A 14,037-nucleotide genomic window follows, 5' to 3' on the forward strand; every position below is an offset into this window, starting at 1 on the left:
CAGATCCTCAACACTGAGCGGATCCATCAGAGGGGCACCTCCTCAGCAAGCAGAGGGCGCAGCCCATGGCGGGCCGGGGGGCCTGGGGGTGGGTGCTGCAGGCCTTCCTTAGAGCAGGCGTGGAGCTGGAGGAAATCTGCCGCACGGCACACCCAGAATACCACCCACGGGAGCTGCTCTTCCACGGGAAGGGCCGACTGGACTGTGAACAGGAGAAGCCAGGATGGAAGACGGAAAGCCACAGGTTCCTTCCGTGACCTTGTCACCTTGGAGATGTCCCATGACTTCAGCTGTTTCCTGCCTCCTTGCCGTCTAGTCTGAACGCACCCCGCCTGTGCTGCGGTCACAGCAGTTGTTCCGGCGTCTAGGGCATCTAGTCTAGGGAGAGCTTGAGGATGCTCTAATTGTGGGGAACTCAGCCAATTCTCTTTGCATCCTTGGTGGAAAAAACCCTAACGCACCCATCTTCCTGCTGGGCAAACTGAATTGCGTCCGATTTAAACGTCCGAGTGACCCCGCCATGGGCCACGGCTCCTGCCCTCCCAGCCTGGAGACCAGGAGGAGGAAGGATGGTGAGGAATTGGCACAAGGTTTGGTCACACTGCCTTTCTTGTCCTGCTCTGAGCCCTGCTCTGTGAGGTCCCCACTGCCAGGCCCAGCCCCTCCCACCGCCCACGAAGGGGCTCCGGTGCCCACGGAAGGAAGCCCTGCGCACTGGCATCTCCCCCAGAGACCAGTGCACACGCGTGCTCCGGGCGGGGGCGAGCATGGGGCAGACCCAAGCTCCCCAGAGCCCAGCCTCCCAGCTGGAAAGTGCCCGCGTGTCGCTCAGGAGAGTGGAACCAATGCGAGCCTTGGAGGAGGTCTGCTCCGCGCCCCGCGCAGATTGGTGCTCATGGTGTTCACCAGTTGTGTGTCTGTGCAGCAAAAAACCAGAGACGCTGCCTGCCTGCTCCCTCTCTCTTCTGCTCTCTCCCTCCCTTTGCAAACATTGGATTTAAACCTGCTCAGAATTCAGCACAGAGGAAGGCGGCAGCGGCAGCAGCGGCAGCCGGCCCAGCCGCGGGGACACCGCAGCCTCAAGATGCACCACCCCGCCTGCTGGATTGTGTTCTCCGTGACAACCGCCCTGCTCTTCATCCCAGGTACCCAACAGGGGCTCTCGGCTCCCCCCGGGCGGTTCGGAGCAGAAGGGGAAGGGGAATGGGAGCCCGAGAGGAAGAGGGAGTGTGAGCTGCGTGTGTGGGGAGAGGTGGGCTCGCCGCGCGCACACACTGCTTAGCTCGTCGCTCCTGCACACACGGGTGCTTGCAGCTTGGGTTTGGGGGTTCGCTCTCCTTTCAGGCAGTGGGTCTGGTGAGCTGGGTTCGAGATGTGCACCTGCTGTGAGGCACTGCAGTTGCTCTGCAAGGTGCTGGCTGGCTTTAACCAGTTGTGGTCCCAAGGGTAGAAGAAGAGGGGCTTCAACTCCCAGGGATAAATCCTTCTCGCCGCTTCTGTTGGGACCGGCAGGATAGAGGGGACATCCTGATTCCTCTCTGCATCTGCCGGCATCTCTTTTTCTGTCTCTCCCTCTTTCTCTCTCTCCCTCTCCCCCTCCTCCCTCCCCCCCCCACCTCACCACCCTCTCTCCTCACTCTCTCTCCAGCCCCTTCCTCTCCCCTTCCTCCTCCTTTGCTCCTGCATTTCTCATCTTAACACAGTCCTGCCACCTCCATCCTTTCTTTATCCTTCCACCAAATGGGCAGATTGTGCCTTTGAAATTCAGAATCCCGTTTCCCCTTCCTTCTCCCCGCATCTGAAACGTGAATGTCCCTGACAGAATTTGGAATGTGCGTATCGGGGGTAGGGTGGGAATCTGGGTTTACCTGGTCCTCCTCAGCGCCTTCCCTACCTTATCGAGCCATTTAAACGTGGTCCACCTATCGCAGCAGTTACTTGTTTGCAGTGACACAGGTAAGATGCTGCAATCCTGCCAGAATGGGCTTAGTGGAAGTGTTGCAAAACCCAACACGTTGTAATAGATTTGATGATTGCATGCGTGTCTTCGCAAGCAGACAGCTGAATGCCTGCAGGCATCCTTCAAACAATGCTGAAGGGACGGGGTTATGCTTGCAAGGGTTTAGGCGGCATCCAGGGGTCTGTGGGGTTTCTACCCTAAACCCCAGCCCAGCGAGAATTTTCCTTTTTTTTCCCCCAAATTGAGACACATGCATTTGGTTAAACATGAGCTTAAACCTAAAATCCTGTGCATATATACACAGACATAAATAATAAGATTCTTAAGCCTTACATATCCTGTATGGGTAAAACATACAATTTTACATTTTTATATTCAGAATTACTTGGTTTTTGTTTTTAAGAACATAAAGCCCAAAGTATTTCTAAGCTACCAAAGTGAAATCAGAAAAATGAAAAGTTTATTGGGAAGAAGGAAGAAGAGGATGGACTGAAAAAAAAAAAAAAGGAGTAAATCCATCGTTTAACGTTTTGTAATGCTGTGTTAAAATTGCACTTTTCCTAGCAGACATGGGCGCTGCGTAAGCACGTTCCAGGCTGTCTGCTGTAGGCTGAGAAGTTAGAGTGGGTGGGGAGTGTTGCTCTTCTTCCAGATCCAAGCCTGGGAGGGGATTTCAGCAGGACCAGCTCAGAGGGGAAGGCCTGCAGGGCGCTCGGCACCTGCGCCAGCCTGGTAGAGGGAGCCAGGTGGGCGCTCTGGGTCTGAGTGAGGGTCCAGACTTTCCCATGGGTGTGAGCCCTGGCCTGGGTGACAGCCCTGGGCCCCCAGCCCCCGTCCTCCCGCTGAGCTGAGGCACAGCTGGCAGAACAGCAGCGCTCAACCCCTTGGGATGCCGGTGGTGGGTTTGGGCTCCTCCCGTGGAATCAGAACATTGTACTTCCAAAGGGGGAGGGAGCGAGCCCCAGGAGCAGGAGCTGCATTGCGGTGCACCCTGAAGAGAGCTGGAGCCCGGTGAGGCTTCCCTGTAGAGCTCCCAGGCTCATCTCCTCTCCCCTGGTGGGAAGCACCCGCACCTGTAGCGGGCTCTGCTCCAGGGCATGGCCTCCCCCAGCCCCCAGCCCCTTGGCCTCACCAGGATGAGCTCGGCAGAGGGAAGGCATTTCTGCTGGTGGGCTGCTCTTTGCTGCTAATTGTGCTGGAAGCTGGCCCGAGCATCTCAGCCGGAGGAGGAAAGTTGGCTTTGGAGGTACCCGGAGGAAAGGAAAGCATCACCTCGGGAGGGTCCCTGCGGGAAACGGGACCAGGCTGTGTCCTAAAGTTCTGACAAGCGAATGGCTTACTTGTGACTTCTTCCTCGCCTCTTTTACTTCCTTTATTATGTGTTTATAGACTTTTCCCCTTTGTTTCTAGTGATGCTTTTCCTCCCATCAGGGTTAATACCAGCTCGTTAGCCATTTACTTTTCCTGCTTCTAAAGACAGAGGCTAATGCAATCACGTAACCTTGACCTGGTTGGGCCTCCATGCCGTTTCACTCTGCAGCCTATTTCTCAGTGAAACACGTTTCCATCCCAGAATAATTTTAAGGCTAATGTTGTTGTCGCCTGGTGCCTTCCAGGGGGAGACCGATGGCCATGAATTGCTTTTCTAGGCAGAATCTCTGGGACAGCAAAGACAGTAACAAGTGGAAACCATAATGAGCCCACACCCGAGACGGGGAGAGGTCTCTGTTGACAATTCAATTGTCACTCCAGGCTTGAGATGTTCCTGAGACCCTGAGCGCCGAGAGTGGGGGGGCTTTTGTGGTCCCGGGCAGGAGGAGAGATGGGCCTGTGCAGGGAGCCTTTCTGACCGTGGTCTGGGGACTTTGTGAGGGAGGAGTGGGCTGGGAAGCAAGCCTGCAGAAGCAGGAGGTGAAGAGTGCTGGGGTTGTAGGTTAAAATGCAGAACCCCTGCCCCACCTCAGACATGTGTTGCTAACAAACACCCCCGGTCCCTCTCAGCCCACTTCGTGTGTACTTGAGAACCTGTCCACGGCCTGCAGCATTTGAGTCCAAACCCATCTGTGCCTGCCTTTTTCCCTCTAGCCTGAGACATGGCAGGGCAGCATGGAGGTGGGCACGGGGGCTGCTGTCTTTATGGCCAAGGCTCAGTTTCTGAAGCAGAGCGTAGAGTCACACCAGCTGGGGGCCCAGCTCGCTGATGGGAGGATTGGCTCTCTGATCCGGAGGGCTTCTGTTCCCACGTTGCAGTCATTACCTCCTGTTTGTCCCCTTCTCCTCAGGTTGGTTTGGCCGGCTCAGAGTGTCCTCTGGGCCTCAGTCTATCAGTCTGTAGAAGGGGTTCCAGCAGCATATGCTGCTTATCTCCGCCTGTGTGGAGTAGCCAAAAGCATAGGTTAGATGACAGCAAGGTGAGTGTAAAAACCCAACCTGGTCTCCTAGTCAGAGGGCAGAAACGGGGGGGTGTCGCACAGGATGGGGGCGGGCATTCCTTCTGGTGGAGCAGGCTGAAGGCAAAGCTGACCATACCCACTTCTGTGTGTCATTGTCACAGTGCTGGGAACTCACGGCCCAATCTCCCCCTTCATTTATCCAACAAGACTTTACACAGGTTCTGCTTAGACATCGTACAGTGAGTAAGTCCTCTCCTGCCTCAAGAACAGAGGTCCGTAAAACAGGGAGTTACTCAGTGTGTTCCTGCCCTTGGACCCTGATGCCATAGGCCCATGGACTTTGAGCTCCCTGGGCCTTGGTTTCTCTGCGTGGAAAACTAGGGCAGCAGACACACACGGCCCCTTTGGTCCCGATGTTGCTCTGCGGTATTTCCGGGTGCTCTGCACATGGGCTTGTGCATCAGCTTCAGACAGTCGGTGCTCCAGGGGCGCTGTCACCTGCGGCCTCGGCTGTGGCTGTCCTGTCCCAGGCTTACTGGATGGGGGCCCCTAGGCTGCTGCCTGGGCTGGGGGAGAGGAGACACGGACGGCCCAGCCTGGCTGTTCCTGTTGCTGATCTCAGGCATCAGCCCACAGAGGGCCAGTGGCTGCCAACAAGCCCGGCTGTCTGCAGGGGTGGCTGTTCGCACCTCCAGATGCTGAGTGGCACCTTCCAGACACGGGGGCCGGGCGGGCGATCAGAGGAAGGAGACAGGCTGGCATCACCTTGGGATGGCACCTCTCTCCTCTGCCAATCCTTCTGACCCTGCTAAAGGTGCCGAGCTCCGGGCCCTGCGACATCTGCCCCTTGAGCTGTTTCATGCTCTTGATGGAAAACTAAGACTTTGCTTCTCAACCCAGGAGGCCTTGGCTGCCTCTGCCTTCCCTTAAGTGGGGAGGCACTAACATGGGGGGCAAGGATATAGTTCTATCTGCTAGATTTCTACACCACTCAAGTCTACACCCTGAGATGGAGGTGCTTGTGGGGCCCGGGGCGGGACTGAAGGTAATTCTGAGAATGGGCAGGAATAAACCCTGTAACCAGAGACGAACTTGAAGACAAATGTCCTTGCTATTCCCTTCCTGTAGGTGTGAGAATACACACCCCCCCCTCACTGTCCTCCACTCATGTCCACACACACACACACACACATACACACGGATGCCTCTAAGTCAGAGCTTAGCCACCCTCACAGTCACATCCACAGCCCCTTCTTCCTCTGGACTTACGTCTCTGCCCTTGCAGAGCTCCCTGCTGTAGCCACAAGCCTGGGTGCTCTCCCTGTGGGCGCTGTGGCAGCAGGCCTACATGCTGCCTGTACCGCAGTCAGCTGTGGCCGTGCGCGTGGAGCCCTGCCCCAGCGATGCAGGGACCCCGTTCATCCTCCTGCCACATTTTGGCCCCGGAGCCTGGGCGAGGCCGGCCTTGCATTCCTTTCTCAGCACCTCTGTCTGTCTGCCTAGACCCCATGGTGCTGAGAGGCTGGGGACTCGCCTGCAGTCACTAGACTAACTAAATTAAATGTTTGCCAAAGGCTTTGAGACACCCCTGGGCAATGCGCTGGGTAAGTGCACGGCATTATCATTATGAGGCAGGCACTTGCCTTTAATGAGCAGAGATGCTGTGCAGAGACACCCCCGAAAGGCCCAGATGGATCAATGCACTGGGACACAGGCCACTGATTGGAGTGGCTGCTCGCATGCTCCCAGGAAGTGGTAAGTGACAGGCAGATGGCATGCTGACACGCAACTCCGGAGAACCAGCATATTCCACATCTCAAGGTACAGACTCTCTGAAACAGCCTGAGTGGTCATTCGTGAACATTTATTCGTAGGGAATTTACAAATGCTGTTTCACCACTCTTGGGAGTTTGCTTAGTGGTTATACGAAGCATAATGAAAGTATCACGCTTTGTGGTCTACCTGGGAGATTTATCTTTGGTCTCACTTGCTTCTCAAAGAGATCATGAGCTAGGCAGAGCTGAGCTTGTCTTTCCTTTGCTTAAAACCCTATGCAGACTTCGGGTTGCCTCTGGAATAGAGTCCAAAGCTCTCAACCCAGTCCCCGGGCCACAGCCTGGCCCGTGCTCCATATCGCTCGGGAATCAGTCCCTCAAACACACCGTGCTCTCTCCTTCCTCAAGGGCTTCCCCTGTGAGGCCACCTGAGCTTGGAAAACTCTTATCCTCCTTTCATGGTGTTTCTGGATAAATATCCTTTCCATCCTTCAGGGCTCAGCTTAAGTTCCTCTTTCCCAGGAGAGCATTCTCGATGCTCGTTTCCTTCGTTACTGCCAAGTCCAGGATGCCAGGTTCCTCCCGCCTAACGCTGTGGGCCCATATATTTTACAGTGATTCTCTGTGTTATGCCTCGCTTCCCCCCCTGGACTGCGGTCCCTCAAGGTAGGGAACACATCCGTTTTGTCCTCCCACATGACCTTGGTGCCCAGCACAGTGACGGACATAGAACACGTGCTCACAGAGCATTTGTGGAGTGAACGAGTAAGCAGATGAATGGATGGACACACGCACGGGTGGCCAGCCAAGCTCACACGAGTACTAAGGGTCAGCTTCTCTGTTCTGTCATCCTGTTCCATCCATTGAATCCTCAGGCATCTGGGCCCCGGGGCTGGCCTGCCCATCGGCTTCCCCATCTGCAGAGTGAGGGCAGACAGGCTTTGCTAATGGGAGGTGGAAATGTATGAAGGATGCTGTAGACATTGCTCATTCCAGTGTTCATGCCTGTCAGTAAACACCAGCCCCGAGCTTCCAACCAGATATGCACGCGGCGGCTCCGAGCTGGAGATGGTGCTTTTGGATTTCCTGTCGCGTGTCGCCACAGACACGCCTGAGAGTGAGAGACTCTCCGTAAACACAGACGTGGGCCCTGATGTGGGCCAGCGGCTGCATAAGAAACAAAATCACTCGCAGGTTTACGCAACTCCGGGTACTGATGAAGTGGCCCGGTTATTAGAAATTTAGAGTCATGCCTGCCGTGCCAACAAGTACACGCTATAGCAATACGAGGAGGGACTGTGACCACAAGAGGACACTGATCGCATAGGGTGAGTCGTGCTTGAGCAAGTGACACTTACACGGGTTCATGTTCATATGGACGAGGTCAGAAGGGCTCGGTAAATCCGAGGAAATGGAAACAGGGCTTCTCGTGTCTTATACCGAGTCACTTCTTATAGCTGAGCCGATTTCAGACGTGCTTGTTCGTGGCTGTGGGCTTCTGAGCAGCAGGGGTCTTGCCTTGCTCCTCTCTGACGACGATGCCACAAGTAGCAGGCAGGTTCACTTGTCTGACATGTTTATTGAGTGATTACTATGTGACAGGCACTGTTCTGGGCACTCGAATGCAGTGCCTGAACAAAAGTCTCTGGTCCCTGCTTGCAGGAGGTTCATAGCCTCGGGACCTCCCTGGCGGTCCAGTGGTTAAGACTTCACCTTCCAATGCAGGGGGTGCGGGTTTGACCCCTGGTCAGGGAGCTAAGATCCTGCATACCTCGTGGCCAAAAAAAAACCCAAAGCATAAATCAGAAGCAGTATTGTAACAAATTCAGTAAAGACTTTAAAAAAATGGTCCACTTCAAAAAAAAAGAGAATCATTCTAAACAGAGAAAAGAGGTTCACAGCCTCGCGGGAGAGACTGAGTGCCTCAAACATGTGTCCCTGTGGGGGGAAGTCAGAGCTGATACAAATCTATGGGAGGAGAGGTCTGTGCTGCCCATAGGAAGGGCTTGACTTGCCAGGGAGGTAAGATCACTTGCCCGAGAAAGTGACCATTGAGCTGAGGTCTGAAGGATGAAGAGCAGAATTTATCCAAACCCCGGGAAGAGGCAGAGTGAAGAGGACGTGCAGAGGCCCCGGAGCAGAAAGGACCAGGGGACGTTCTCCTGCTTGGCTGGAGCGTAGAGGAAAGGCGTGTGCTACGCGATGAGGCCAGCAGCCCTGGACGCTCACGTTCGTCATTTTGGTGTTTATTCTAGAAGTGACGGAACCCCACCGATGTGGTGCACCTAAGTGGGGGTGAGGATCTCGCCTTACATAATTGAATCTTGTTCTTGTGCATGTTGAAGAATGAATTAGAGGTGAGCAAACTCGGAAGGGGTGAGGCCCCCAGAGTAGCTCAGGTGGGAAACTGCTGGTGGTGTTGGATTGGAGAGACACAGGTGATGTGGAGCCGCTGCAGGAAAGTCAGAGGTGCCCCAGGTGTGTCTGAAGAATCTGAATCTAAAGGAAACCCACCGTGAGCACCAGCAGTGCCTTTGGGAACATAGAGAAGAGGATCTGTCCTCCATGTCCTGCTTACAAACCATCCGTTCAGCTCAGGTGTAATTTTGCCCAGAACCAGAAATAAGTTCTTTCGGAAATTCCATCATTCCTTGAAGTCTCATAATCTCAGTCCCTTCACTGGTGTCCTCTCAGGGTCCAATGTAGGAGCTTAAAATTGCATCATTCATTTCCCAATCTGTCAAAGGGATTGCAGAGAGCTCTAGCTGTGTTATCTGCTGGATCTTGCCCAGGGTTATTTGCTCCTAAAAGAAACCAGGCATTTTAGAGAAGCTTTGATTGGACTCTAGATTGATGTAAGGGCACCAGGATGCAACGTTTTCACAAATATTATTGTGATGTCACAAGAGCATGCATGACCTCCCTGTAACCACCACCACCTGGGTGAGTCATATTAATTTATGTAGAAAAGTAGAGCCCTCAGGACTGAAAGGGATGCTGGAGATCATCTGTCCCTTCCTTTCATTCTACAGATGAGAAGACTGAGGCATAGGGAGTCCGGCATCTTAGCTAATGTCACATAGTCAGCAGGGACCCGACCAACATGTCGACACGGAGCTTCAATAACCTGTGTTCACAGCCCAGCTGGTGTCATTTCAGCGTACGCGGGGCTGAGCTGAGCTTTGCCTCCCTGTCGGATCCCCTGTTGGAAAACAGACTTGTAACCTCAGCTGCTCTGTTTCCCCGAAGCTCTCTCATCTTGGTGCACAAGGAGCGTGTGGAACAGGGTGACTCCCCGGTATCCGGTACCCACGGATTAAGGTGACAGGTCAGAAACAAGAGAGAAGCCTGTCCTCCTCAGAGGCATCCTCATACTTTGAATGAGCTTTGTAAATGAACTGGGAGACTTCTAGAAATCAATTGATCCTTGATATGCAGAAGGAGATGCCCAGGGTGGTACAATATCAAATTCCAGGTACATGTCAACCTGTCCTGTTTGGTCTACACACTGCAAAAGGCACCTGCTTTTATCATCACCAGACTATCAAACCCAAGAGAAAATACACACCGAAAACACCATAAATGTGACATTAACAATTCATGGTGAAACGGTAACTGACGGTGCACACAGCACCTCCCCGTACATCGTCACTGCTCCGTGAGATAGTGGGTGAACGCCCGTCCTCCCCCTGCCCTGCTCTGCCCTCACGGTGGACCATGCGGGCCTGGGCACGATTGAGAGATCAGCTCAGAAGAGCCATGGACAGTGCAGAACAGGAAGCAGGGCTTCAGATTCAGAGCAGACAGGAATGCACTGGTGACTGTGCTTGGGCCAGGCTCCTACGGGCATTTCCCTGCTAGGAAGACAGGCCTGAGGAAGCCTTTGCTTCTCTGAATGAGCCAACCTGCTTCTTCCAAAGAGCCCAGTGCCAAGGGAGCCCCAGCTCCTTGAAGGGAGAAGAATGCTGGAAGAAAGAGTGTGGAGATGGAAATAGCCCGTCAGCCTCCAAGGGAAGCTGGAGTTGCCTTGGGAGTCCCCCTGGCTTCATCCCACGGAGACGACAGTGCCCAGTCTTACTTGGCACTGGGGTGGATGCCTCTTTGGGTGAAGCCCAGATGGGAAGGGATGGGGAAAACCACTCTGAGGATTCTGCATCTTTTCCTGATGGGCCCTCCCCTCCTTTTGTTTAGGGTGAGATTTTTGGGAGTAAAAGGGCACCGCCTTACAACTGCCCCCAACAGTGTCCATGAAGATTGGACCACTTCTTTATTATGACCCGGACAACTGTTTTCTTTCTTCTTTCACTTATTTATTTTTACTGTTAGGTATAAAATGAGGTACAAGGATATATTGTACAACACGGGGAATAGAGCCAATATTTTATAATAACTATAAATGGAGTATAACCTTTACAAATTGTGAATCAGTATATGGTACACCTGTAATTGTATAATATTATACACCAACTATACTTAAATAAAATATTATTTATTTTTATGGTGGATGCTGAGCCCTTCTGCCATCCCCTGTGGGAGAGTGTGGAAGCGGGACCCGGCCTCTGGCTTTGCCTCTGCACTTGTGAACTGGGTGGCCTTGGGCAAACGGTTGGACCTCTCCTAGACTCCTAATCCTGTCTACCAAATAGGAGGAAATAACTCGTTTACCTACTTCCTGGGGCGGCTGGGAACGTCGTACGGGATGCAGGCAGGCGTGCGGGGCTCGGCGGCTCCAGGCGGCAGGCCTGGGTCTCAGCGCGTCCCTTGGGTTGGCGTGTGTCTGGGCCTTTCCTGCTTCTCCTCCTGCGTCGGCCCCCTCACTGCTGACCCTGTCCTGCTCTGACTGCCACAGGCCGTGGAGCACATGCCCGAGTGTCCGTGATAGTGGTTCAGGAGGAGGAGGCCCCTTTCCGGCCACTCCTGTGTTCATGCCCCTAGGCTTGGAGCCCTGTTTGCTTTGCTTCTCCTTCTTCTGTGGAAAGCACTGGAAGTGGTTTGTGTTTCCCCAGCTGAGCTGCTCTGGCCCCGCTGGGTCTCTGTTTTTTGGGTTGAGATGAGAGAAACCCAGACGGGGCTGAGAAGAGCGAAGTTCGGGTGGAAAGTGCTCTGCAGCCCTGAAAACCGGGCTGCCCCGTGTGCCTGTCTCCTGAGCTCGCTGCCACCCCTGAAAGTAGACTTTCAGGGAGCAGTGCGGGGCTGAGGGGCACCTTAGTGGGAGGGGGCCTGCTCGCTCCCCTGACACGTGCTGCAGGGGACCGACCAGTTCCTCCCGCCGCGGGCTCAGCCGCGAGGCCCTAGTGACCCAAGTCCCTCTGTTCAGGCCCAGGGGACCACAGACCCTGCGCCTGTACCGGGCCGAGTCCAGCATGAGAGCCAGGGACGCGGCTGTGTGCTTGGCTGGTGAAAGGAGGTGAGGTCCAAGGTCACAGTCCTGTCTCGTGTCCTCCCTAACCCCACCTGCTCAGCTTCTCAGACGCCTCAGAAAGACCCAGGCTGAGTGGAGATGCCGAGCGGGCCCAGGGATCCAAGGAGGGCCCCACACACCAAGCACACCGCCCACAGCGAGAGGTGAGAGTCTTTCTGTCCATGTCACCGGCTGCCTTCTGAGTAGCTCAGCCTGCGGGCCCCACTGGAGGCCAGGTCCCCGCGGGAGAGTGGAGCCTGCCTGTACCTTCACCATGTCCTGAGTCTTCCTCTAGTCTGGGATCAGGGCGGGCGAGGGGTGCTCTAGCTTGGAACTAGAACGCTGGTTTTTCATCATATTTTAGTTTCCAAAATCAGATTTTATGCTGCAGTTGAAGAGCGGAAGTGGTAGAAGAGCATTCAGAAGGATGGTGGGGGGGAATCACAGTACACCGGAGATTATGTTTCCCCCGTAAGAGCATCCTATATTCTCCATCCCTCTTTATTTTCAATTCTTCGTGACAGTTTTTTTGTTCCGCTGCTTTGTGATGTGCCATCTGGGAAGGCAGTGACTGTGGTAGGTTTTCAGTAAAGAGAAAGTTCTTCCGTTAGTTTGGCTTGTCTTCTGTCAGGGTTCCTAGGTATCGGCTAAGGGCCTGGTTACCATCAGCAGATCTCTCTCGCCTGTGTTTGGACGTGACCTCGCCCCAGGAACTGGGTACATAAGAAGTATCTTCATATTCTCTTGAGATTTCCGAAGGCCCCTCTTCTGCATCGCGCTGAACGTGGTGGAGGAAGCAGGGTCAGCGTGAAGGCCGAGAGAGCAAAGGTTAGGGCTGGAGGGAAAGTCAGGGACAAAGCGGTGCTGGGGGTGGCTGGAGGCCAAAGACAGGGAAGGGTGAAGGCCGAGCACCAGGCCACTGGGCACCGGGGGCATAGGGAGGAGACTGGGCAGAGGCTGGGCCGCCACCCAGCACGTGGGCAGGGGAGCCGGGGTCTCAGCTCCGGGGACGCCCCCTCCTCAGAGCAGAGCCCCTGCCCAGTGCTGAGGTGGTGTGCAGACGCTTTCTGTGCCTATCACCCTCTGGGGCGGAATCCTCTGTGAGCAGAGCCCTGCCCAAGGCCCCAGAGGGCGAGCCCAGCAACTGAGAAACACCAGGGGCCCCAGGCGTGAGCACAGGGCATCCTGGTAGGTACAGCGACTGCCTGTCCCTGCTCCTGCCCCTCCCCCTGGGGGCCTTTAGCCCAGAGCCCCACAGGCTTGGTTGCAGCTGAGCGGGTGCAGTCTGTGCCCCACTCCCGGACCCCAGCTGTCTCTGATCAAGCCGAGTAGTTCCACTCTCACCTGTTTCATACCATCACTTTCTACTATTTACAAAAATTAAGACCTACTCTATGACCAGTGGTCTCCAGACTTCTTTGTTTTAGAGCCTATACACACAATGTATTCTTTTAAGCAGAAATAATCTATGTTGCTACACATATGTGGTGACCAAAAGGCTAAGATAAAAATCAATAAACAACAATAGGAATGCTGGTACTCCTTCCCTTCATTCCGTGTAACGCTCAAAGCATTCCTGGAGACCAGCACCACTCAGGGGCTAGGGCACCGGCTCATGGGACTGGAGTCAAGACAGAAATGTCTCATCATGGTTGGCAGAAGGCTTCTAATGGCTCTGCTCTGGCTGCTTCTCTCTGGGTCTTAGCATGGGATGTGTCCTTGGCCACAAATCACTCTGGGTGCTGGTACAACACAGTTGCTATGGCAGACCCCATCTTGGAGCAGCTGTCATGTCCTTCAACAATTCTGTCTTTGTGGTAAAAATGAGTAACATGTCAGTGGATACAGACCAGTATTACAGATGTTCTCTTGTTTATCAAAAAAGACCATTGAAGGGAAGTAAATGCAAAACAGTCTTTGGGAGAGAAAAAGCTAAACAGGGCGACCTTCCGTTCCAACTGCACGTGGTTCCTCACCCGAGTTCTTGCCCTCCTCTCCCTCTGTCCCAGCTCTTCTCCACGGACCACCTGCTGCAGAGACATCCCCCTGGGGGAAAGTCCAGCCAAGGGAGGGTTGGAATTTTTCGCATAGGTGTTAGGAGACCACAGAAAGGGAGATGCACAGGAAGGAGTAAAGTAGGAGACTTGGCGGCAATGGATGCATTTTCCTGTGCGTTGTCCCAGCATTGGTGGCAGCCCCCAGGATGGGGCTCTCGGGTCTTCAGCCCCTGCCTCTGCTCTCTGAAGCCCACAGGTGTGTTGGCTTTGCAGCCACGCTTCTCACGGCTGCTCTTGGCCAACGACCAAGCCAAGCAGAGGTGCTGGGTCGTGGCCGTTCTTGAGAGACATGGCTTCCTTGATGGTCGACTTTGGCCTGAAGCTCCCCAGGGGCCTGGCCACACTCCCCTCAGGAGGACACTGCGTCCCCACGTCCACTCAGCCTTCCTGCGGCCTCGCTCTCACACTCCCCGGGTCAGAGGGCCTGGGTCTCCAGCTCTGTCCCCATCTT

General features: G+C 54.5%; 1 protein-coding gene across 1 annotated transcript in view; it reads left to right on the top strand.

Moving 5' to 3' along the window:
- The first annotated feature begins 957 nt into the window (after nt 1-957).
- Nucleotides 958-14,037, top strand: part of OPCML (opioid binding protein/cell adhesion molecule like) — a 1,091,529-nt gene continuing 1,078,449 nt past the window's right edge. Inside the window, exon 1 of the mRNA XM_032640456.1 lies at nt 958-1,145. Within this exon, the coding sequence (XP_032496347.1) occupies nt 1,085-1,145 (61 nt within the window). The 5' untranslated portion in view covers nt 958-1,084. The remainder of the gene's footprint in view (nt 1,146-14,037) is intronic.

This window comes from Phocoena sinus, chromosome 8, assembly GCF_008692025.1.
Source record: "Phocoena sinus isolate mPhoSin1 chromosome 8, mPhoSin1.pri, whole genome shotgun sequence".
NCBI lineage: Eukaryota > Metazoa > Chordata > Mammalia > Artiodactyla > Phocoenidae > Phocoena > Phocoena sinus.